Source organism: Capra hircus, chromosome 7 (genome assembly GCF_001704415.2).
Source record: "Capra hircus breed San Clemente chromosome 7, ASM170441v1, whole genome shotgun sequence".
Lineage (NCBI taxonomy): Eukaryota > Metazoa > Chordata > Mammalia > Artiodactyla > Bovidae > Capra > Capra hircus.
The window spans coordinates 66,173,906-66,199,224 of NC_030814.1; the positions used below are offsets into that span (position 1 = coordinate 66,173,906).

General features: G+C 52.9%; 1 protein-coding gene across 1 annotated transcript; it reads left to right on the forward strand.

Annotated features, from left to right (window-relative positions):
• BTBD2 (BTB domain containing 2) lies at positions 290-23,457 on the forward strand. The gene is made up of 9 exons (XM_018050404.1): positions 290-681; positions 14,225-14,344; positions 17,420-17,576; positions 18,585-18,690; positions 18,775-18,972; positions 21,427-21,619; positions 21,730-21,817; positions 22,057-22,203; positions 22,471-23,457. The coding sequence occupies exons 1-9, from the start codon at positions 299-301 to the stop codon at positions 22,630-22,632; spliced, it is 1,554 nt and encodes a 517-aa protein (XP_017905893.1). The 5' UTR covers positions 290-298; the 3' UTR covers positions 22,633-23,457.

A 25,319-nucleotide genomic window follows, 5' to 3' on the forward strand; every position in this document is an offset into this window, starting at 1 on the left:
AGATCTAGAACCCGGGGTTGTGGGTCTGAGGTACAGGATTTAGAATCTGGGGTCGGGGTCCCAGGTCTGAAGTACGAGATCTAGCACGTGAGGGGTCCCATGTCTGAGGTCGGGGCTCTGGGGTCTAGGCCCGGGGTCTGAGGTACGGTCTCCATCGGCCTCTGCTTGCCCCCGCCCCGCCCCTCCCTCTCCCCTCCCGCTCGGCTCCTCTCCCCTCCGTCCCCCGTCTCCTCGCTCCTCCCCTCTCCTCCCGCCCCTCCCCCGCCCGGCCCGCCCCGCCGGGCGCCGCACCGACAAGATGGCGGCGGGTGGGAGCGGCGGGCGCGCGTCGTGCCCGCCGGGGGTCGGCCCGGGCGCGGGGGGCGGCCCCGGGCCCAGCGCCAACGCCGCCCCGGCCCCCGGCAACGCGGCCGCCGCCGCCGCCGCCCCGGCCCCCGCCGTCCCCGGGCCGCCCCCGCCGGTGTCGGTGTCGGGGCCGGGCGCGCAGGCCGCGGCGGGCGGGGAGCGGGCGGCCGAGGAGCCGGGGGCGGCCGCGCTGCTCCGCGAGCCCGTCTACAACTGGCAGGCCACCAAGCCCACGGTGAAGGAGCGCTTCGCCTTCCTCTTCAACAACGAGGTGCTCTGCGACGTGCACTTCCTGGTGGGCAAGGGGCTCGGCGCGCAGCGCATCCCGGCGCACAGGTGGGCCGCCGTCCGGGACCGCCGCCCGACCTGGGACCGGGTTAGCACCGAGGCCCGCCCCCCGGGACTCCGTCATCCCCCAAGACGCTGCCGCTTCCCGGGACCCGGTCATCCCCGGGACCCGGTCATCCCTGGGACCGGACCCCTACCCCCACCCCCCTCCCCAGGATTCAGTCATTCCTGGGATCCCACTCCCCGCCTCCCCTCAGGAAAACCGCCAGCCCCGGGGACCCAGCACCAGCCATTCCTGGAACCCCTGCTGTCCTGGGGACCTGCCCTCCCCCACCGCCCCCGGGTCCCAGCACCCTTAAGGCCCTGTGACCCTGCCAGGCCTCCGTCCAGCCGGGACTTCCAGATACCAGCCATAGTCCGCTCCTGCGACCCCTGCCCCTCCACCCTCATTGGAGTCTCCTGGCTCTATGATCCCTGACCCTGCGCTCATGCCCGAAATCTCCCAGGTGCGCTGACCTCTTTCACTCGCTGCATCTCTGTGACCCTTCAACCCCTGCCAGGCTTTCCAGGCCTTGCAGACCCCAGCCTGGACAGCCGAAGGACCTGCAGAGACCCCATCTCCTTCCGCCTCCTCCACTGGGCCCCAGTGACCTCCTCCCCCGAGTTCTCCCTCCTGGGGCTGGGACCCCCCAGAGCCCCGCTCAACTCCCACCTCGTGAACCCCAGACCCTGACACCGTACATCCCAGGTCTTCTCTTGAATGGGGTTTTCCTTGGTGCAGGCCCACATCTCTGCCAGTCTCAGGGGTGCAGCCTCCAGACTCCTGGGTGGGGCGCGGCTGGTATCAGAGACCACCCTGCCAACTGCTTGCTGGGGGATGCTGGGAGGGTTCTGTTGGGGGAGGGGGCTGGGGGTTCTTGCAGCTCTGCCTGGAGAGTCCCCAACCCGCTGTGAGGGTTGTCTTCACCATTCTGGCATGTGGCTTTTACTTGGCCTGTGTCTTCGAGATTCTTCTTTCTGGCCCTTTCCTGGTTATTTATGTGCAACTGGGACTAGATTCCTGTCCGAGGAAGATTCCAGGCCTGTGAGGGTGTCCCCAGGACCTCCTGGGGCTTGTCCCTGCCCTAACCCTCTCCCTTCCCCTGCGAATTCCCCAGGGGGCTGGTTGCCTTGTGACCCAGGAGCCCCAGCCTCTGTCATGCCTTTCTTGTTTGATATTCCTGCTCTGTGGATCCTTTTGATGGAAGGTTCTAGTTCCTTTTCTTTTCAGCCTTTGGGTTGTTATTTCATTTGCATTGTGAAATGTTACCTGCCGCGATCAGGTGCGTGAGTGACCCTGGGCTCTCCTGAGCCTCAGTTTCCCTCCACCTCTATGACCTGGGACCGACCATTAGACACTTCCTTCCTGGAGCCACTGGGAGGGTGGACCCTGTGACCAACCAACCCTGGGACTAACCAGGTCCTAATCACAGTGCCTGGGCTCATCCTCCACAGGCTGGCCCCACAGGCTGGTGGGGATGTAACCCGGTGCTCCAGGAAACACTCTGGAGCATTGCTGCTGGAGCAGACAGGAGTGGGGAGAATTCCTCACAGCATGCGCCCAGCTCCAGGCTGGACCTCACCCCCGCCTCCCTCCCGGATGGGCTGCATTAAGGGAGTGGCTTGTAAGGAGCAGATTGGAACCCCATCTTGGGGAAACCCAGCAGATGCCCCTTAACCAAGTGGCTAAGTTGATGGTCCTGGGGGTGTCAGCACCCCCAGCAGGAAAGACTCCTCCCCCCGGTGTGCTCCACCCCCAGCCCTGAGTCCCAGTGTCTTGGGTTGATGGTGGCCCCCAAGTTGTGTCCAAGTCCCAATGCTCAGAACCCATGAACGGGACCTTATTGGGAAAAGGGTCTTTGCAGATGTGATTAAGAGTTTCAAGAAGAGATCATCCTGGATAATCTGAACGGCACTAAATCCAAGTGTCAAGTGCCCATGTGAGAGACATGGAGAAGAGGGACCGGGCAGAGACTGGAGGGATGTGGCCACAAGCCACAGTCTGCCTGGGGCCCCCAGAAGCTGAGAAGGGCAGAGCCTTGCAGGCAGCGTGTCCCTGATCTTGGACCTGCAGCCTCCAGAACTTGAGATTGTCTCAAGTCACCCAATTTGCAGTAACTTGTTAGAGGAGTCCCAGGAAACCAGTCCACCTGGAGAAAATAACCAGATAAACCCAGTGGGGCATGCCTCAGGGCCAGGACACCGGCAGGTCCCCAGGACGGTCCTGGGAGGAGCCTGAGGACACAAGTAAACGCCACGTGGGATTCAGAAACAGGGCCTGGGGCGGGAAGGGCATTAGTGCAGAGCTGGTGACTGCTGAACTGGACCTGAGCTTACTTCACAAAGCAGACTGAGGGCAGGGCTCATGCCAACTTCCAGAAAGGCTGTTGGGTCTGCAGCCACCATTTCCCAGGATCCAGGCTTGTGGTGATCTGGGGCTGGGGCGCAGAATGGTGTGGACTCTGGGTGAAGGGCGACCTGGTGCATGGGGCGCAGGAGGGCCTGGCATACGTAACGGCAGAGGGGCCAGCTCTGGCTAGGGCAAGCTCAGGCCTCGTTCAGAGTCTGCCTCCCACCCCCATCCCCTCTCCACTGTACTGCTTTTTCATAGCTCTTTTTCCTTCTAACTTCCTCTGTGATGGCTGTCCTTGGCTTGCTATGAGCAACGTCTTGCTGCTCTCCCTCCTGCCAAGCCCAGGAAAATGCCTGGCACACTGGGTGCTCAGGAAATGCATCAGTCCAGTGTCTATACTCACAGGGTTCCCTCTGAGGAAGTGCTGAGCATCTTCAGGGTAGCACGGTACAGTTTGATGGCCCCACGTTAATATCTAAAAATACCTTTATTCACATATCACTGGAGACTTAGCAACACAGAGATGTCCCCAAAGTACAGCAATCTCTGTGTGTGCTTAGCTAAATAGCATGTTTTTTGGTGACTGGCTTTGTGGTGGATTTTGACAACTGCTGTGGCTGTTCTTCCCAGTTTTGTTCAAGACTTTTCGTGAAGGCTTTTTCAGCTCGTCTCACACATTTAGCTGTTTCAGGATCAGTTACCCATCTGTCCATCCCTTCCTCCTGTCCATCTCTTGCTCAATCCAGCAGTCTCTGAAATGGTGCTAATAAAAGACATCTCTTTCCCTGTGGAATTTACCTTCCAGGACAGTACCAGCAAATTTTTGTAAAGAGCCAGACAATAAGTAGTCAGTAGGCCACATGGTCTGTGTCCCAGCTGCTTAATTCTGCTGTAGCAGTGTGAACACAACAAGACAGAAATGAATGTGCATGGCTGTGTGCCAATAAAACTTTATTTACAAAAACAACTGGTGGGCTGGATTGGGCCCAAGGGCTGTATTTGACCAGTCCCTGGGTCAGTGGTTCCCTATAATCTTTAGAATCAGTTTGTCAAATGCTTAAGAAATAACTGGAGGGGTTTGTCTTGGCAAAGATACCAGGTTGGGAGAGCTGACAGTTTAGTATACAAAGTATGGGCACATGTTGTCTCCATTTATGCACGGTGCTTTTGTGTTTCCATAGGGAAGTTTTGTAGTTTTATGTTTTGTTTTGGTTTTTTTGGCCACGCTGCCGGATTTTGGGATTTAGTTTCCTCTCTGGGGATTGAACCCAGGCCCCCTCGACAGTGAGCATATGGAGTCCTAACTACTGGACCACCAGGGAACTCGCAGTTTTATAGTTTCTTTGCATAGCTCTTGTGCCCACCCCACTCCAGTACTCTTGCCTGGAAAATCCCATGGATGGAGGATCCTGGTAGGCTGCAGTCCATGGCGTCGCGAAGAGTCGGACACGACTGAGCGACTTCACTTTCACTATTCACTTTCATGCATTGGAGAAGGAAATGGCAACCCACTCCAGTGTTCTTGCCTGGAGAATCCCAGGGACAGGGGAGCCTGGTGGGCTGCCGTCTCTGGGGTTGCACAGAGTCGGACACGACTGAAGCGACTTAGCAGCATGTAGCTCATGCACATTTATTGCTAGGTGTTGGGTTTTTTGGTTTTTGTTTTTTCTGTTGCGCATAGTTTCTCCATTACATATTTCTTAGCTGGTTCTTGCTGTGAAGCTGTGGGGCCTTGCGCATTTACTTTTATCCACTGGAATGATTTCTTTCTGAATCCTTTTTGGTGTTAATAGCTGTTCCACTGATTCCATGGTCCAGTGCTGTCCAGTAGACTTTTCTGTGACAATGGGAATGTTCTAGATCTGTCCTCTCCAGTCTTAGCCTCTGGTCACACATGGCTACTGAGCACTTGAAATGTGGCCCTCACAACTGAAGAACCAAATCTTGTTTTCTCAGCTACACCACATGGCTCAAAGCATCTTAGTTCCCTGACCAGTGATTGAACCTTCGACCTCAGCAGTGAAAGCGTAGAATCCTAACCACTGGACTGCCAGAGAATTCCCAAACTGAGTCTTTCTCTTTTTTTCAAATCTGTTTATTTTCGGCTGCCCTGGGTCTGTGTTGCTGTGTGGGCTTTCCTCTAGTTGCATCGAGCAGGGGCCACACTCTAGTTGCAGTGTGCGGGCTTCTCATTGCAGTGGCTTCTCTTGTTGTGGAGCACAGGCTCTAGTTTTGCCATTTGTAGAAATCTCATATAATTAGAATGACAGAATGTGTAGGTTTTGACCTGGCTTCTTTCATTCAGTGTCTTATTTGTGAGATCCATCCACATCCTTGAATCGACAGCTCATTTCTTTTTATTGCCAAAGTAATTCATCTTACTGCTGAATCCCATTGCATGGATGGACCACACTTTGTCCATTCACCAGTCATATGGGTTATATGGGCATACAGGTTAAACAGGTTATTTCTAGCTTTTTATTATAAGGAATAATACTGCCATGAACATTCAACATTTGTGCAGAAATCTGCGTATGGAAGTACTGTTCCTTTTGGGTAAATACCTTGAGGGTCAAATGTTGGAACCACAAGGTAACGCTTACATGTGACATCTTAAGAAACCGCCAAACTGGTTTCCAAAGTGGCTTCTCCATTCCCCACCCCCCATGATGCCCGAGGACTCAGTAATGTCTTTGGCCTCATAGGTGAATTGGGAAATGTTCCCTCCTCCTCTGCTTTCTAGAAGAATATGCAGAGGGTTGGTGTTAATTTCTTCTGGGAATGGGCTTTTCCTTGTGGGGAGATTTTTTCTTTTTGTTTTTTTGCTGCACTGTGGGGCTTATGGGATCTTAGTTCCCTAGCCAGGGATCGAACCTGTGCCCCCTATAGTGGAAGCTCAGAGTCTTAACCACTGGACCACCAGGGACTTCCCTGTAGGGAGATATTGTTTTTTAATTGGTTGTGCTGGGTTTTCGTTGCTGCATGAGGGCTTTCTCCAGTTGTGGTGAGCAGGGGCCGTTCTTCATTGCAGTGTGTGGGCCTCTCATTAGGTGGCTTCTCATTGCAGAGCACAGGCTCCAGGCACGTGGGCTCAGGAGTTGCAGTGTGTGGTCTTTCGTTGCCCCACGGCATGTGGGATCTTTCTAGATCAGAGATTGAACCCGTGTCCTGCACTGACAGGCAGATTCTTACCCGCTGTACTACCAAGGAAGTCCCAGAAGATTTTTAGTGACTAGTTCACTTGTTATTTGTTTGTTTAGATTTCTCTGTCTTCAGTGAGTGTTGGCAGTTTGTCTTTACAGGAAGTCATCCATTTCCTCTAAGTTGTCTTTGTTGACATAAAGTTGTTTCAAAATTCTTTTACCATCAGTCGTAGTGATATTCCGTTTTCATTTCTGATTTTGGTAACTTGTGTCTTCTTTCTTGATCAGTTTAGCTAAAGTTCTAGCAGAGATTTTTCCCCTCAAAGAGTGACCTTTTGGTTTCATTGATTTATCTCTATTTTCCGATTCCCAGTTTCATTAATTCCTGCTCCCACTTTTACTATCTTCTTTGTTCTTTGGGCTTGATTTGCTCTTTCTTTTCTAGATTCCTGAGATGGAAGATTAACTTGCTGATTTTATTTTTTATTAATTTTTGGTCACTCTGTGCATGTCTTGTGAGATCATCATTCCCTGACCAGGGATAGAACCTAGACCCCGGCAGTGCAAGTGCCGAGTCCTAACCACTGGATCGGCCAGTTAATTCCCAGAAGCTTAGGTTGCTGATTTTAGATCTTTATTTAATGGATACATAATGTTTACCCCAAGCAGTGTTTCAGCTGTATTCCTTACACTCTGATGTGCCGTGTGCATTTTTGACCCAGTCAAGATCTTTTCTAATTCCCCTTGTGTTCCTTCCCTGACCCATGGGTTACTTAGAAGTGTTGTTTCATTTCCAAATATTTGGGAATTTCTCAGAGATCTTTCTGTTATTGGTGTATAATTTAATTCCTCTGTTTGGAGAATAAGCTTTGACTTCTTTTAGTGCCTGTAAGTATATTTGTTTCACCTTGTACCTGGTCTGTCCTGGAGAATATTCCTGGAGTGTGCATTCTGCCATCACCGGGCTGAGGGTTCTGTCTGGGGAGTTTAAGGAATCTATTTTCTGTGGCAGGTCTTGTTTGCAGCACGCGGGGCCTCTAGTTGTGGCGTGCAAGCTCTGCAGTTGCAACATGGGGGCTCAGTTTCCCCATGGCCCGTGGGATCCTAGTGCCCTGACCAGGGATCCAAGCTGAGTCCCCTACACTGGAAGGTGGGTTCTTAACCCCTGGACCACTGGGGAAGCCCCTGGGCTGACAGTTCCGTAAAGGTATGTTGGTGGCGTTGTTCATTCTGGCTGTTGGTCAGTTGTGAAGAGTGAGGTGTTGAAACCTCCAGTGGAAACTGTTGGATTGTCTCTTCCGCCTCTTTATGCTTGGTTTCTCTTTGTGTGGGTTGGGACTCAGCTGTGTGTTTGTTTGCGCTGTTACCCATTCCTGTGTACTGATCCTCTGTTCGTAGGAAACGTCCACTTTCCAGTAACATTCCCTGTCTTCACATCTGTCTTGTCTGGTATCAGGGCAACCACTCCAGCTCACTGGTGCTTTCTGTCTGCAGGGTGTATCTTTCCTCATCTTTCTCCTCTCACCCCCTTCGTGTGTTTAATGTAAAACTTCCGAGCCTGTGCTGTCCATCTGTACGGTGAGCCTTGGCCATAGGGCAGGTTTCTCCACTGGGGTGTCCCTGCCGTCCATTCGTCATCACCCTTCCCTCCTGAGGGATGCTCTGTGTAGACATCCCCTTTCCCCTCCTCCTTTGCCCGCTGTTGGAGTATCTGTGGATGGTGGTTCTAGCTGGAAAGAGTTGTTTACTCTGGCATCTGCCATATGGTGATTTCCTATTTCCATAACTCCTTCTCCATTTGTTAACTGGGATTCTGAAAGGAAAAGCTGTCCCTTCCCTGTTGCTCACACACCTCCTTCGTTATATATTTATTTCATCATGGACTCACAGTTGTTTATCCTGTGGGTCATTGTCTGGTATGAGCATTACTGTCCCAGATTTGGCCTTTGGAAGTCCTTACAGTTGGCTCAATTCCTTTTAACATTGACCTGTCATGTTGGGAGAATGACTACTTTTTGGCCCCACAGGATACCCCAAGTTCATCTCATCATTCTCCTCCCTCAGCCCAGGAATCAACCATTTCTCCTTTTAGTGGAAAATGGTATTTAGAAACCAAGATACAGGTGCTAGGTATGCTCACTGCTGCTGGGGTATTGTTGTTTAGAGACCTTCTTAGCAGATAGAGCGAGGAAATATACCAACACACACACAACCTCTATTTCTGTGTCTCTGTCTCCATCCATCCATTCACCCACCTAAAAGCCATGAGATCAACTTGAGTCCCTCTGGCTCTGGCTCAGCCTTGGAGAGTTCGTCCCAGCCTCCCTTCCCCTCACCTGTAACTCTCTTCTCCAGTTCTGAGAACCTGGCTCTCATTCTGCACATGTCTGCTTAGTGGCACCATATGTGTAGTTTCAGAGCTGCTTTCCCTCTCCTGTGAAAAATGCTTTTTCTGCATGAAGCACAGTATTTGTATGCAGTTCTTTTGGCCTTTAACCTGTTTCCCAAAGCTGCTTAGCTGGTCTTTCTTCCCTGTCCCTTCAGGGTACTATGTCATTCTGTCTTTCTTTTTAATTTTTAAGTTGTAAAATACACATACCATAAAATTCACCCTTTTAACCATTTTTAAGTACACAGCTTGGTGGCACTAAGCATATCCATGTTGTTTGCAACCATCCCCACCAAAACTCTGTCCCCATGGAACACTGACTCCCCATCCCCTTCCCCAGCCCCTGGCCCCACCATCTTCTCCCTGTCTCTGTGGATCTGACTCCTTTAGGGACCTGTGAGTTGAACCAAACTCTGTGTTATTCTGTGTCTGGCTTCTCTCACTGAGCATCATGTCCTCAACGTCTATTCGTGTTGTAACCTGAGTCGAAATCTCCTTCTTAAGGTGACTAACACCCCTTGTATGGACGGACCACTTTGTATGGATGATGTGCTCATTGCTCGTCTGTCATCTGTTGATGGACGTTGAGTCGCTTGCATCTTCAGGAGTCTGTGGATCATGACACGCTCAATACTCTTGCACAGGTTTTGTGAGGACGTGTGTGTTCACTTCTCTCAGGCACATAACCTGGGAGTGGCACTGCCGGGTCGACGGGAACTTCATGTTTTGCCCGCTGGTAACCCACTGGCCTATCCACCACAGCTACACACCTCATGACCCCTGCCCCTGTCATCCTGCTTGAGGACTTGATTTCTCCACATCCTCAGCAGCTCTCGTCATCGTCTAGGTTTTTTATTCTAGCTGGTGGTCCAAGGGATAAGGTCATGTCTCATGGTGGGTTTTTTTTAACTGATGCTTTTGCTTTGATACTGCATTTCCATCATACTTTCTCATTAATTTTTATCTTGCAGAGGCTTTTGACTCTTATCACTGTAAGTGCATGCATGCTCAGTTGTGTCCGACTCTTTGCGACTCTGGACTGTAATGCACCAGGCTCCTCTGTCCATGGAATTTTCCAGGCAAGAATACTGGAGTGGCTCGTGGTGGTTGTTTTTTTTTTTTAATTTATTTGGCTGCATCATATCTTAGTTGCAGCATTCAGGATCTTCATTGCCTCCTGTTGGGGTCTTTGCTTGTGTCGCATGGAATTCTCGTTATGCTGCATGGGCTCACTAGTTGTGGCACGTGGGCTTAGTTGCCCTGGGGCGTGTCAGTTCAGTTCAGTTGCTCAGTTGGGTCCGACTCTTTGCCATCCCATGAACTGTATACACCAGGCTTCCCTGTCCATCACCAACTCCCGGAGCTTGCTCAAATTCATGTCTATCGAGTCACTGATGCCATCCAACCATCTCATCCTTTGTTGTCCCCTTCTCCTGCCTTCAACCTTTCCCAGCATCAGGATCTTTTCAGATGAGTTCTTTCTTCACATCAGGTGGCCAAAGTATTGGAGCTTCAGCTTCAGCATCAGTCCTTCCAATGAATATTCAAACTGATTTCCTTTAGAATTGACTGGTTTGATCACCTTGTTGTCCAAGGGACTCTCAAGAGTCTTCTCTACTACCACAGTTCAGAAGCATCAATTCTTAAGCACTAAGCTTTCTTAATGGTGGAACTCTCACATCCATACATGACTGTTGGAAAAAAACCATAGTTTTGACTAGATGGACCTTTGTCGGCAAACTAATGTCTCTGCTTTTCAGTATCCTATCTAGGTTTGTCATAGGTTTTCTTCCAAGGAGCAAGCATCTTTTAATTTTCATGGCTGCAGCCACTGTCATCTGCAGTGATTGTGGAGCCCCCCCAAAATAAAACATGTCATTCTTTCTATTGTTTCCCCATCTATTTGCCATAAAGTGATGGGACTAGATGCCATGATCTTTGTTTTTTGACTGTTGAGTTTTAAAGCCAGCTTTTTCACTGTGTTCTTTCACCTTTATCAAGAGGCTCTTCTTCACTTTCTGCCATAAGGGTGGTGTAATCTGCATATCCAAGGTTATTGCTGTTTCTTCTGGCAACCTTGATTCCAGCTTGTGCTCCATCTAGCCTGGCATTTCACATGATGTACTCTGTGTATAAGTTAAATAAGCAAGCTGACAATATACAACCTTGACATACTCCTTTCAATTTGGAACCAGTCTGTTGTTCCATGTCCGGTTTGAAGTGTTGCTTCTTGGCCTGCATACAGATTTCTCAGGAGGCAGGTATGGTGGTCTACTATTCCCATCTCTTTAAGAATTTTCCAGTTTGTTGTGATTCACACAGTCAAAGGCTTTAGTATAGTCAATGAAGCAGATGTTTTTCTGTAATTCTCTTGCTTTTTCTATGATCCAAAGGATGTTGGCAATTTGAGCCCTGGTTCCTCTGCCTTTTCTAAATCCAGCTTCAACATCTGGAAGTTCTTGGCTCACATAGTGTTGAAGCCTCGCTTGGAGAATTTGAGCATTACTTTGCTAGCATGTAAGATGAGTCCAGTTGTGTGGTAAACATTCTTTGGCATTGCCTTTCTTTGGGATTGGAATGAAAACACATTTTCCAGTCCTGTGGCCACTGCTGAGGTTTCCAAAGTTGCTCGCCCATTGAGTGCAGCACTTTCACAGCATCATTTAGGATTTGAAATAGCTCAGCTGGAATTCCATCGCCTCCACTAGCTTTGTTCATAGTGATGCTTCCTAAGGCCCACTTGACTTCATACTCCAGGATGTCTGGCTCTAGGTGAGTGATCACTCCATCATGGTTTTCTGGATCATTAAGATCTTTCTTGTATAGTTCTTCTGTGTATTCTTGCCACCTCTTCTTAATATCTTCTGCTTCTGTTAGGTCCATACTGTTTCTGTCCATTTTTGTGCCCGTCTTTGCATGAAATGTTCCCTTGAGTTCATTTCAGTCGCTCAGTCGTGTCCAGCTCTTTGGGACCCCATGAATCACAGCATGCCAGGCTTCCCTGTCCATCACCAACTCCCAAAGTTTATTCAAACTCATGTCCATCGAGTTGGTGATGCCATCCAGCCATCTCATCCTTGGTCGTCCCCTTCCTCTCCTGCCCCCAATCCCTCCCAGCATCAAAGTCTTTTCCAGTGAGTCAACTCTTCGCATGAGGTGGCCAAAGTACTGGAGTTTCAGCTTCAGCATCATTCCCTCCAAAGAACACCCAAGGCTGATCTCCTTCAGAATGGACTGGTTGGATCTCCTTGCAGTCCAAGGGACTCTCAAGAGTCTTCTCCAACACCACAGTTCAAAAGCATCATTCCCTTGGTATCTCTAATTTTCTTGAGGAGATCTCTGGCCTTTCCCATTCTGATGTTTTCCTCTATTTTTTTGCATTGATCACTGAGGAAGGCTTTCTTATCTCCTTGCTATTCTTTGGAACTCTGCATTCAGATGGATATATCTTTTCTTTTCTCCTTTGTCTTTCATTTCTCTTCTTTTCTCAGCTATTTGTAAGGCCTCCTCAGGTAACCATTTTGCCTTTTTGCATTTCTTCTTCTTGGGGATGGTTTTGATCACCACCCTCCTGTACAATGTCATGAACCTCCATCCATAGTTCTTTAGACACTCTGTCAGATCTAATCCCTTGAATCTATTTGTCACTTCCACTGTATAATCGTAAGGGATTTGATTTAGGTTATACCTGAATGGTCTATGGTTTTCCCTACTTTCTTCACTTTAAGTCTGAATTTTCCAGTAAGGAGTTCAGGATCTGAGCCACAGTCAGCTCCTGGCCTTGTTTTTGCTGACTGTATAGAGCTGCTCCATGTGGGATGAATCACACCTGCGTCCCCTGCATTGGTGGGTGGATCCTTAGCCACTGGCCTGCCAGGGAAGTCCCCTCATGGTGGTTTTGATTTGCCATATTCATCATCATGGTTTTGAGGGTGGACGGAGAAGTGGGGATAGGAGACTCCTGGCAGGAGGCCAGTGAGGGGCCTGGTGGGCAGGGCTGCAGGTGGAGATGATCAGATTCCCCTAGACCCAGTTGCTCTTCCAGGCCTGAAGTTTGTCACCTTGTCCACTGGGAACACTGAGGACATGTATAGCCCACCATCCTGGGCCCTGCACAGACACACCAGGCCCGGTTGGTCTGCCCCTTATGTCCTCCCAATGAATCGTCAGGGAAGGTTTTCCCTATAGAAGATCAAGATGCTCTGTTGTATCTAGGAGAAAGGAGGAGCAGGAAGGCACTGCAAATATGGATTGTGTGTGTGGCTGGAGACGCAGATGCTGCAGCAAATGAGTGGGGCTCCGAGGACACAACAGGGCTGGCAGCTGAACAGGGCATGGGCATCCTGGGGTGGCCAGATGGTGGAGCAAGCCGCATCAGTCATCCTCTCTTGGAACCCAGAAGTCTACTATGGGGTATCCAAGGCTGTGCTCCCTCCAGAGGCTCCGCCAGCTTCTGGGGCCCCAGGCAGCCTGCGCTTATGGATGCTTCACCTCAGTCTCTGCCTCCCTCACCGTGCGACCTCTCCTTGGTGTCTTACCATAAGCCATTGCGTCAGGGCCCAGCCTGGATAAGGGTAGCCTGGGCTTAGCAAGTGACATCTGCAAAGACCCTGTTTCCAGATGAGGTCCCATCCTGACGTTACAGGGGGATGTGACTTTGGTGACACTCCTTTCATCCACTACATTTGGCTTCTCACCTGGCCCCCATCTCTGGCCTGGCCTTTGGGGTGCTGTTAAGCCCTGTGCAGGACTAGGGGCCCGACCAGGGCCTGGCAGAGCTGGGAGCACACATCCACGACGGAGGAGTGGGTAGGAGCAGGGGTGGACGGGCTTCTTCTTTCAGGGAGTGAGGGATGCCTGGGTGGGGTCTGCTGGGAGTTGTGGGGAGGGTCACTGGGCAGAGAGAAGCTGGGGAGTGGGCTGTCACTGCTGAGTCCAGAGATTTTGCATGGGGGTGGGTGCTCAGAGCCCTGCATGGGTCACGGTAGGACCCAGGGAGCAGGTGTGATGCAGGCATGGTGGCTTGCAATCCAGAGAAGAGGGCTTTGCAGGGGGCTGGCCTTTTGGGGAAGGCTGTCATGGGGCAGGCCTGGGGACCATGAGTACACAACTGGTGGAACCCTGAGGCCCCCAAGGCCACTCACATCCTAACTCCCCCTTGGCCTCGACACCCTTCCCCACGGACTCAACACGGTTCTAACGTTCCCTCCAGGCCTTCCCCGGCAGCCTGACCCCGGGAGATGTGTGTAGAGCAGTGGAGTGAGTGAGTGGTTGAGCGATGGTTAAACAAGTGAATAAATGAATGAGGGAGCGATGAGGGAGCAAGTGGTTGAATGAATCAGTGAGTGAATGAATGATGGGAGCGAACGAGTTGGAGGGTGCCTGAGCTGCCTGTGGCCTGTGGAACTGGCAGAAAGCTGTCATCCGTGCAGCCCCAGGGAGATGATTTTGCATCTGTGCCCTCTCACTGTTAATCCACAGGCGCTAACTTCTCAGTCCTCAGGGCCTTCCTTCCGGAAGCATCTAGGGCAGGATGCTCTGGGCAGGGTGTTACTATTGCGGGGATGCCAGCCGTCCACATCCCAGGGCCCCAAGAGACCCCAGGCTTGGGCAGTTGGGGACTGGTGGGCCTTGCAGAGGGTAACCAGGCCTTCTCTGACTCCCTAGGTTCGTGCTGGCTGTGGGCAGCGCTGTCTTTGACGCCATGTTCAATGGGGGAATGGCCACTACGTCCACCGAGATCGAGCTGCCTGATGTGGAGCCGGCTGCCTTCCTGGCGCTACTCAAGTAAGACCTTCCAAGTCCTTCCCACCAAGGGGTGGGACAGACATACCTGATGGTTAATAAATAGAACCCTGGGGATATTGCCTCCAGAGTCCCAGAAGCGACTCCCTCGAGATTTCTAGAACTCAACTCCTCAATGAGGGGTGGGCTCTGAACATCCCCCTGTCTTCATATTTTGCATTTTTTGTGTCAAAATATATTTCACATACTGTTCAACTCACCCTTGAAAGTGTACAGTGTACTATTAGTGGCATTTAGTTTTTCCACAGAGCACCCAGCTGCCACCTCTTAATTCCAGAACAGTCCATCCCCAGAACCACACCCTCCCCAGCCCCTGACAACCAAGAGCCCACTCTCTGTGTCTGTGGATCAGCCTGTTCTGGACGTTTCCCGTCCATGGGATCACACCCTGCGTCTCTGCTTCTCTCACTGAGCATCATAGTGTCAGGTTCACTCGTGTGTTGGTGAATCTCCCAGTTTTTATTCCTTGTACTCAGAATTTTTAAAGAAATAACCTAATGTAAGAATTTTTAATTCAACCTCTATTTTTTCTTTCTGAGTTTCAATTTTTTTTCCTCAAGGACTTTAAAACAAATCTAGTGATTTGGGGTAGGGGTGCTATACACAGACTGCAGGAAGCCGTGGGGGCAGCACCAAGGAGGCCGGCAAGCTCTGTGGACATATGTGTAGCTTGGAGGTTATCCTACACGGTCAAATAGCTTTTCAAACGTGGAGTTTACTTTTTTGCCTTTTTTGTTGTTGGCCTCAGGACATGGGGGACCTTAGTAGTTCCCTGACCAGGGATCAAACCTGGGCCCTCAGCAGTGGAAATGCAGAATCCTAACCTCTGGATGGCCAGGGAAGTTCTTTTCCCTTCTGATTATAAAAGTGGCATTGATTTACAGAAAGAGAGAGGGAGGGAGAGAAAGAGAAACGAAAAAGTGGAAGAAAATGGAGTGAACCTGTCCCTGCTCTGAGCACCACGGGCAGGGCCTTGACTGGCTGGTCCCATTCATATCCAGTCCCATCTGTGTTGTGTGCTCCCAGCCCCCTGCCCCAACTGTGTCATCTTCTCCCCTCTGGTATCCACAGTTACCCTCGGATGTAAATCAGTTCCTGTTAGCTCCATCTAACCACGCTGAATTCTGTGGGCTGACCACAAACACTTGGTAGAGTAATCTTACTTCCCTGTCTTTAGGTAGCTTTTCAGACCAGGGTCAACAGGCTGCCTGCGAGAAGGGGCAGAAGGTGCCGCTTCCAATGCTGCCTGCTGATCCTGCAGAAGCGGCCTGGAAGAATCTGTAAACTGTAGGCAGGGCTGAGTGCCAAGAAAAACTTATTTACAAACCAGGTGGTAAAATCACAGTGAGCTGTCACTTCACACCAACCAAGATGGCTATTATCAATATTAAACAAACAAGTTGTCTCAAGGACATGGAGAAATGGGGGCCCTGATGCACTTCTGGGGGAATGTGAAGTGGGGCAGCCACTGTGGGAACAGTCTGGAGGATCCTCAGAGTCTAAACATAAAGTCACCACGTGCTCAGGCAGTCCTACTCTGGGCACAGATCCAAAAGCAGGGGATGCAGGGACCTGAAGAGAGATTTGCACACCCACGTTCACAGCAGCGAATTCACAACAGCCAGAAGGCGGAAACACCCCAGCTGTCGTGAACAGATGAGGGATGGATAAGGTGTGACCCATCCACATGCTGGAGTATTACTCGGCCTTCAAAAGGATTCTGACACCTGCTCCAACATAGATGGATCTTGAGGACATGATGCTCAGTGAAATAAGCCAGATGCAAAAGGACAGGGACCGTCTGATTCCACTAACAGGAGGAACTAGAGGAGTCAGATCCAGAGACAGAAAGTGGATGGTGGGGCCAGGGGCTGGCGGAGGGGACGGGGAGTCAGTGTTTCATGGGGACAGAATTTCAGTTTGGGAAGTTGAGAAAGTTCTGGAGATGGATAGTGGGGATGAATGCACAGTGATACGAATGTACCTAATGCTACTGATGGTCAAAATGGTAAATTTTATGTACATATTACCATAATTTTTAAAAATTAAAATAATGTCTATTTTTTAAAATGACAAAAAAAGTGACAGATTGCAGTTAGCCAAACCCTCCCTTTAGTCTAAGCCTGGCGAGACATGGGGTGAAAGGCTGTTCTGTCTCGTCTCCATCTCTGTGTCTGTCTCTCTCTGTATATTTTTGCTGTTTCTCTTTCTGTCTCTGGGTTTTGACAACCGTGGCTGTTCCTCTGAGAGGGTGGACACTACCGCCGTTGGTATGTGAGGGGCTCTCCCATCTTCTCCCACATGTCCCGGTCTGTTCCCTTACAAGGTCCTGCTCAGCTGCTGACACTGATGGTCATTCTGGCCCTGACCCCGCCAGATCCCCGCTGCTGCTGTGCAGGCTTCCAGTGCGTTCTGGGGGTGCTGAGTGCCAGGAGAGGGGGCACCTTCCAGGAACTTGCTCTTTGGGCTGTTCCCGGTTGGGTTGGGCTTCCACCCTTGCCCTCTTGTACTCCCGCTGTGCCTGTGGATGACACTCAGGTGGTTTCCTGTGCATTGTCCTGTTGTGAACACGCGTCATTTCTCCTACATGCCCAGGGCCACCCTGAGGTGCTTCCACCAGATGGGCCAAGGGCTGCTTTCTCACTCTCTCCCCGTGGTTTTGTAATCGACCCCACTTCTGACCCACACAAAGAGTTGGCCTGAGGACAGGTGGTCACCATGGCCACCATATCTGCAATTCCAGCTGGCATTTCTGGTCCCATCAGTGGTTGAGCTTGAGCTGGCTGTGGCTGGGCCAGAGGGTTGTTCAGAGGGTTTTGGCCCCAGGGCAAGTCCCATGCTGCCCACAGAGGAGTTGGACAGAGGCTGCCTGCTGTGTAGACACATTCCGTGGGTAACGTGTGGGTAGTTTAGCTCTGCTCCTTTTTCCTGGTAACTGCCTTTGAGGAGTCAAGTCCACAGGTCAGAGGGCAACTGGTGCTGGTTTGGATGGTTCCTTGGGCCAGTCTGGAGGGTGAGGGCAGGGAGGCTGTCCTCACCACCCCCCTCTGCCCCTAGGTTTCTTTACTCAGACGAAGTTCAGATCGGGCCTGAGACAGTCATGACCACGCTGTATACTGCCAAGAAGTATGCGGTGCCTGCTCTTGAGGCCCACTGTGTAGAGTTCCTGAAAAAGAACCTGCGGGCTGACAACGCATTCATGCTGCTGACGCAGGTGCAGGGCTGGGATGCAGGGGGCGGGGCTGTGGGGCAGGGCGAGGATGTGGGAGAGGGGAAGGCGTGGGATCCGCTGGGGCACAGGTGCAGAGTCTGGGCAGCGATATAAGTGGGTGAGGACGCCGCCGCCGGGGCTGGAGAGGTCGGGTTGGTGCATTTCTGAGTTTTAGGTGTCTGCTAAATCTTGTGGAAGGATACATTCCTCCCTCACTGTACCCTGCACCCTGCGGGTGAGTTTCCCTGGTTACTCTTGTGCTCCTTTGGACGTTTTGGTGCCCTTGTGCCGGGCTCAGGTGTGGGGAGAAAGGTATTCCATTACTAAGTTTTTTAGAGGGGCACGTTTGAGGCTGTCTGGTCCCATTGACTGGCGGGGCTGGACCACTGAGAAGCTGGCTGGGATAGGGCAGCACCCAAGTGTAGGTGTGGCTCTGTGACCCCTCGCTGCTGTGGTATCTGGGCCCCAGCGCATCTGCTGAGTTGCTCTCAAGTGCTAGAGCCTGGGCTGTCATGTGGAGACTGTTCCCAACCATTTCCTGAGAGCTGCAGCCACGTGGGGCGTCCTGGCCTCCTAGCCCAGCCCTAGGCAGAGCATAATGCATAGGGGTGTGGGTTCGGGCTGCCCCACAGCTTCCCGGGCAGAAAGGAACCAGAATCTCCTCTGTCCCTGGGCCCCACCCTGTGCATGAGTTCTCGTATTAGGGGCACATCTCTGCAGTGTCCTATGGGTCCTTCTCGGCCCTTTCCCCAAGGCTCCTGCCTGACCTGGGGAGGACTGGGCCCACCTCCAGCCTGAACCTGTTAGTGTCCTGACTTTTGAGGTGCAAGCCTGCCCTCCCCCCGCCCCCACCCCCAGACAGTGGTTACTGTGAGTCTGGGACCCTGGAGGATGATCATCTCTGGGCTGCTGCTCGGCTCCCAGGACTTGAAATCCACGCCCAGTGTGGAGCCAGGGTTCATGCAGCTGGGTGTTGACATGCTCTTCTCTTACTGCCCTCCCACTCTCCAGGCAAGACTTTTTGATGAACCACAGCTTGCCAGCCTATGTCTGGAGAACATTGACAAGAACACGGCTGACGCCATCACAGCTGAGGGCTTCACGGACATCGACCTAGGTGAGGCACACTGGTCGCCGCCCAGGGGCCATTAGACCTCATCCCCGAGGTGGGGCCGCACCCGCTGACAGCCCCTCCCTGCAGACACACTGGTGGCGGTGCTGGAGCGGGACACGCTGGGCATCCGAGAGGTGCGCCTGTTCACAGCCGTCGTCCGTTGGTCCGAGGCTGAATGTCAGCGGCAGCAGCTGCAGGTGACGCCCGAGAACAAACGGAAGGTTTTGGGCAAGGCGCTGGCCCTCATCCGCTTCCCACTGATGACCATTGAGGAGTTTGCTGCAGGTAACAGGGGCACTGAGAAGGAGTGTGACCGAGTGTGAGTCACATGACCCTCAGCCTGGCCACAGTGGGTCAGGCGCCAGCCGTGTCCGTGTGAGAACAGGACTGGCCTCGAGACCCTGTTGTTGGAATGACCCCCAGAGGCCAACCATCCTGAGTCTCCACATCTCAGGTGTCCACACACGTGTGTCTTGAGTGTTGCAGATCCCCAACGGGGGCTCACATCTGGGGGATGGGCTGTGGCATCCAGGTCTTCCATGAGCTGTGAAGGGCTGAGAGGTGTCCGGAGCCATGCTGCAGGGCTCGGGTTGGCACTCAGGACCAGGCGGGGTTGGCCCTGGCCCTGCCTCCCGCCCCGTGGGGACCCTCCAATCCTTTGGACCATGTGGCAGTAGCTGCCAACTTGGCACCCTCCCCCAGGAGGCTGGGCCTCCCCTTTGGGTCATTTTCGTGGCTGATGCCAACCTTGGTCCTGGAGCCACACTGGCCTGGGAGGTTCTGGATGGGGCTCTAGCCGACAGCAGGTGCACCACGTCCGGTCTTTCCCAGGTCCATGCTGCTCCTGTTCCTGCTCTGGTTCAGGGTTGCCAGATCGAACAGCGACAGCAAACAGATCGTTTTTCAGTGTGTCTGCCATGCAGTGGCGAGGAGACACTTCTTTTATGGGTCAGCTCTCTATGATCAGAGTTTGACTTGACCTGTGTTTTGTCTGGCAGTCCCTGGTGGCACGGCAGAACTTGAGTACAGCCTCAGAGGCTATCTCCGGTACTGTGGGGCTCACTTTATCCATCAAATATTTAGCACTTCCTCATACCAGACCCTGGCAGCACCACAGTGATGGGGCCGTCCTGGGCACTGTGGGGTGTGGAGCAGCCTCCCTAGCCCCACTCCCTCGATCCCAAGAGCCCCGCTTGTCTTTTTCTTAAAATTTTAATTATTTGGCTGCGTTGTGTCTTAGTTGTGGGACGTAGGATCTTGCATTTTGGAGCATGGACTCTGGTTGTGGTGCACAGGCTTGGTTGCCCTGTGGCATGTGGGAACTTAGTTCCCCGACCAGGGATTGAACCAGAGTCCCCTGCATTGCACGGTGGGTTCTTAACCACTGGGCTGCTAGGGAAGTCCCACCCTTATCTTGATGATCACGTATGTCACAAACATTGCCCAGTGTTCCCTGGGGAGCCGGGACCTCCAGGTGAGAGCCCTCAGCTGTAGTGTTGAGATGTCCCAATCCAAGATGCCTATGTGAGCCTTGCAGGATCCCTCTTTCTCCAACCCCGCTTGTCACCCTGAAATAGCTCTCCTCCTGGTCCCTCAGCCCACCTGGTTGCCAGAGCCCCCCAGGGTCTCAGGTCTCCTGGAAGTACCACCCTCCAGCCTTCCTTGGCCCCCTTGCCCCTCCTCCCATGAGGGTCCCCGGGCTGGAGCACTCTCCCCCCACATGCAAGCTCTTGAGGGTATGTGCCAGACCTGGGCCTTGTCCTTCTGCTATGGGTGGGACCTCTGGGGCTTTGGCTGTTTGTCACTCAACTGTGTTTTGGAGAATTTTCCTGCCCCTTCTATTCCCCTTGAAAATGAAAGTAGAGAGAAGGTTGGGAAAAAGTCCCCCAAAGACTACCTTGGCTGTGTGTGTCAGGACTGAGGTCAGAGGTGGTTTTCGTTCTGTTTTCTGTGCAGAGATTTAAAGAGTGACTCCTGTCTGTGTTCACTCTTGTATCTTATTGATACAAGACATCTTACATACATTGATACAAGATATCTTATCATACACGGACATCTCTCCCCTGTTGCTGCAATCTGCGCACATGGGGCTACCGGGTCTGTGAGCCAAGCCATGGCTGACCTGCCCCAGAAACGAGCCCAAAGCTGGTGAATGAGCGATTCCTGTAAAGGAGGGCAGTGCCCTCTAGGCCTGTCGCAGGCACCTTGTCCTGCCACAGGTGGTGGGCAGGGGCGGGTGTAATCCTCCTGCCCTGGGGCCCAGGAGACCCCAGCAGGGTGATCTTCCCCACCAGAAGCTCCTCTGAGCTCTTGGGTTGCTGCATCTAGGCTCCCACCTCCAGAATCTTCCCCAGCTCCAGGCCTGTCTTGGGGCCAGCACCCCCGCATCTGTAGGTGCCTGGGGTAGACAGGCAGGGGCCATGAGCTCTGTGGACCCATGGTGTTCCCCTAGGTGGTCCCTGAGGAAGTCAGGAGACCAGAGTAGCTGAAAGGGATTTTGCCCCATTAGCCAGCAGATTGGAGCATTGGCCCCATGTCAACCTGGGACCGCTCCCCAAACGCTCTTGGAAGGGCCATTTCCCCCTCACTAACACCCACCCCCCACCCCTCCGCCCCGGGGGCTGCTTGGACCCATGACAGTTTGCAGAGAAGAGAGGCTGGGTCTTATGTCTTGCCTTCTGGTGTCTTTGTGCGCTCACGGTTTGCCCCATCCTTCCCAACTCGCTCCTGTGCCCACAGGGCCCGCGCAGTCGGGGATCCTGGTGGACCGTGAGGTGGTCAGCCTCTTCCTGCACTTCACCGTCAACCCCAAGCCGCGTGTGGACTTCATTGATCGGCCGCGCTGCTGCCTCCGCGGGAAGGAATGCAGCATCAACCGCTTCCAGCAGGTGGAGAGCCGCTGGGGCTACAGCGGCACGAGCGACCGCATCAGGTGGGTGGGGCAAATCGCAGGGGCGGGGCCTGATTGGGGCCTCTCCATTGGGAGGGGCGGGGCCTGGTTGATCAAGGTCACTCTGCATCTCCTTCCTCCCATGCCCTCAGGTTCTCGGTCAACAAACGCATCTTCGTGGTCGGCTTCGGGCTCTACGGCTCTATCCACGGGCCCACAGATTACCAAGTGAACATCCAGGTCCTGCCCCTACCTCCGGGCCCTGTCCCTCCAGATCACCCCTTCCTCTCCTCTCCCCTTCTTCACATCCCACCCCTCTCCCCTAGCCAAGGGGGACCCAGGACCATGCCTCTCTACCCCCACCATTGGCCTCCTCCTTTCAGGTTAGCTCAGTCCTTGGATCTAGGCTGTGTGGGGTCCTGTGGGTGGGCACCAGGTTGTGGGCACCGGGGTGAGCTGTGCCCGGCTCTGGCCCTTAGATCATCCACACGGACAGTAACACGGTCCTGGGCCAGAACGACACGGGCTTCAGCTGTGATGGCTCTGCCAGCACCTTCAGAGTCATGTTCAAGGAGCCGGTGGAGGTGCTGCCCAACGTCAACTACACGGCCTGCGCCACACTCAAGGTGTGCCTGACCCCACCCCACCCAGGCCCCCGACCCCAGAAACCTACCCAGGACTCCAACCCTGAACCTGACCCCCAGCCCAGACTCAGGGTCTTTGAGCCCCACCCAGGACCTCACCTCCCAGTTTAGTGCCCACCTCGAAGGATGTAAGGCTGGGAGGGCACAACCTTGTGTCCTCCTTTGGAGGCCTGCTACGCACACCGGGTGGGCCCTGAGCTTTGTTCTCATGCAGCACATCCTTGCTGACCTTCTGGGTCCTCCCTGCAGGGCCCGGACTCCCACTATGGCACCAAGGGCCTGCGCAAGGTGACCCATGAGTCGCCCACAACAGGGGCCAAGACCTGCTTCACCTTCTGCTATGCGGCCGGGAACAACAATGGCACGTCGGTGGAGGACGGCCAGATTCCAGAAGTCATCTTCTACACCTAGGCCACTGGCCTGGCGCCCCCCAGCCCAGGCAGGCCACCTGGCCCCACTGCTGTGCCTGCCGCCCACGCCGCTGCCCCCTACAGGGCCAGGAGGGCTCCTCTCTGCGTGCGGTGAGCTGGCTGCCTATTCCAAGGTGATGGAGGGGTGGGCGGGGCGGCAGAGACAATCCCCCTCAGGACTTGGGCGGCAGGGTCAGCCTAACCCCGCCCTGAGCAGAGGGTCCGCCCGCCCACCACCCCTGCAGCCCCACTCAGGGTTGGTGCAGGGTGTTGGCTCCTGTTTGTTTCAGCTGCACATGGCAATGCATCCTGAATTCCCGGTTTCTCTGGTAGGAGAGCACGTGTGGGGCCCTAGCTGGGATGCGGGGCTTGTGTGCCTCTGCTCTGTTCAATGGGGAGGCTCAGGCCCCCCAGCCTGCCTGAGGATGAGGGCTCAAGCCCTCCCAAGGTCCTGCAGGCCGGCTTCCTGCCAGGCCCAGGCCCTTCCCCTGGGCCCAGTAAAGGACCATCTGTGTCCAGCCTCCCTGGATGCCCCTCCCCGCCCCTGCAGCTGTGGACGCAGGCGGCAGACTGGGTCTGCCTGGGAGGGGTGATGTTGTGGGCCAGCCATGGTGGCCATGTCCCCGCTGACCCACCTGCCCACCCTGTAGCCCCACTCCCAGCCCCCAGCAAGTACTCTGCCCAAGGTGCTGGAGGGTGCAGCCCCCACCCCACCCCATGCTTCCGTCTGGAGCCTGTGTCCTCCCCGAAGCCATGGAAGGTGTGTCTGCACACCACACCCCAAATTTTTTTTTTTTTTTTTTAAATAAAGGAAAGAAACGTATAAGCCCTGAGACATGTGTTGCTTCCAGTGTAATGGGGTCCTGGCAGTGGAGCCAGAGACTTCTCACCTTCAGCGCATCCAGATCACATGGGAGTTTGCTCTGGGCTCCTCCTGGAGCAGCCAAGAGTGTCAGGAGCCCCGCCCCACACCAAGAATCTTGTTGGCAGGGATGCAACCCAGAGTGGCCCTGCTGGCTCTGCCCAGGGAGGGTGTCCTCTTGCTTCCACAACCCATCCTGGCCCCTCCTGTCCAGTGAGGACTCTTAGGGATGACCCAGACCCAGGACCGGGCTGGCTGCAGAGACTCCGAGCCCCTGAGCTCCAGCCCTTGGGCTCCTCGTCACTTCCTGAGACCTGCCACACTGTAGGCAGACCCCAAGTGAGGGGTCCATGGGGCAGGGGACCAGGCCTCCCACTGTAGCCCCCAGAGCAGCCTGTCCTGGGGTCACTACAGTTCAGGACAGAAGGACAGATGGTGTCAGCCTGGGGCACCCACAGGGTGTGGGCATGCCAGGAGTAAAGGCCAGGCAAGAAGCCGGTGGGCTCATTAGAAGGGCTCCCGAGACGGCTGTGCCCCACTCCCAGGGCCTGCGGCTATTCAGGGTCCCAGTGAGCTACTATGACTGTCTCCTGCCAATGGAACATGTGACCTGCCCTCTGGAGAAGGACAGCAGTGCGAGCTTCCACCAGCATCATTACAGTGTCCTACAGCAGTGCACAGATTATGAAGCAAGAGAGAAAACAAAACAAACAGATCTACATTTACTTCAGAAGCTGGAGTTATCAACGTTCCTTGACATAATAAAGGCCATATATGACAGGTCCATTTCCTCTAAGATCAGGAACAAGACAAGGATTCCCTTATTCAAGAAGGTTTTGGAAGTCCTAGCCACAGCAATCAGAGAAGAAGAAATGAGAGGGATTCATATTGGAAAAGTGAAGTAAAACTGTCACTATTTGCAGATAACATGACAGTATGCATACATTACCAGAAAACTACTAAAGCTTATCAATGAATTTGGTAAAGTTGCAGGATACAAAATTATGAAAGCTGTTGCATTTCTCTAACAATGAAATATCATAAATTAAGGAAACAATCCCATTTACCACTGCACCTAAGACAAAATACCTAGGAATAAACCTACCTAAGGAAGCAAAGACCTGTAGGCCAAAAATAATGAGATCCTGATGAAAGAAAATGAACACAGAAACATGCAAAAATATAGCATGTTCTTGGACTGGAATAATCAATAGTTAAAATGTCCATACCACCCAAGGCAACCTACAAATTCAGTGCAATCTCTTATCAAATAACCAATTGCATTTTTCATAGAACCAGAACAAAAAGTGTTTAAATTCATATGGAAACAATCCTGAATAGCCAAAACAATCTTGAGAAAAAAGAACAGTAGAAGTCCGAACACACTCATAACTTCACATCCTACTACAGAATACAGTCATCAAAACAGCGTAGTACTAACACAAAAAGACATGGAGCAATAGAACAAGCTAGAAAGACCAGAGAGAAACCCATGCACTTACTGTCAATGAATCTATGAGGCAAATGGACTTCCTTGGCAGTCCAGTGGTTAAGACTACAATTCCACTGCAGAGGGTATGGATTCAATCCCTGGTTGGGGAACTAAGATCCTGGATGCCATGCAGTGAGACTAAAAAATAAAATATGCTTCCCAGGTGGCTCTAGTGGTAAAGAACCTGCCTGCCAATGCAAGAGACTTAAAGAGACACGGGTTCAGTCCCCAGGTCAGGAAGATCCACTGGAGGAAGGCATGGCAACTCACTCTACTATTCTTGCCTGGAGAATCCCATGGACAGAGGAGCCTGGTGGGATACAGTCCATAGAGT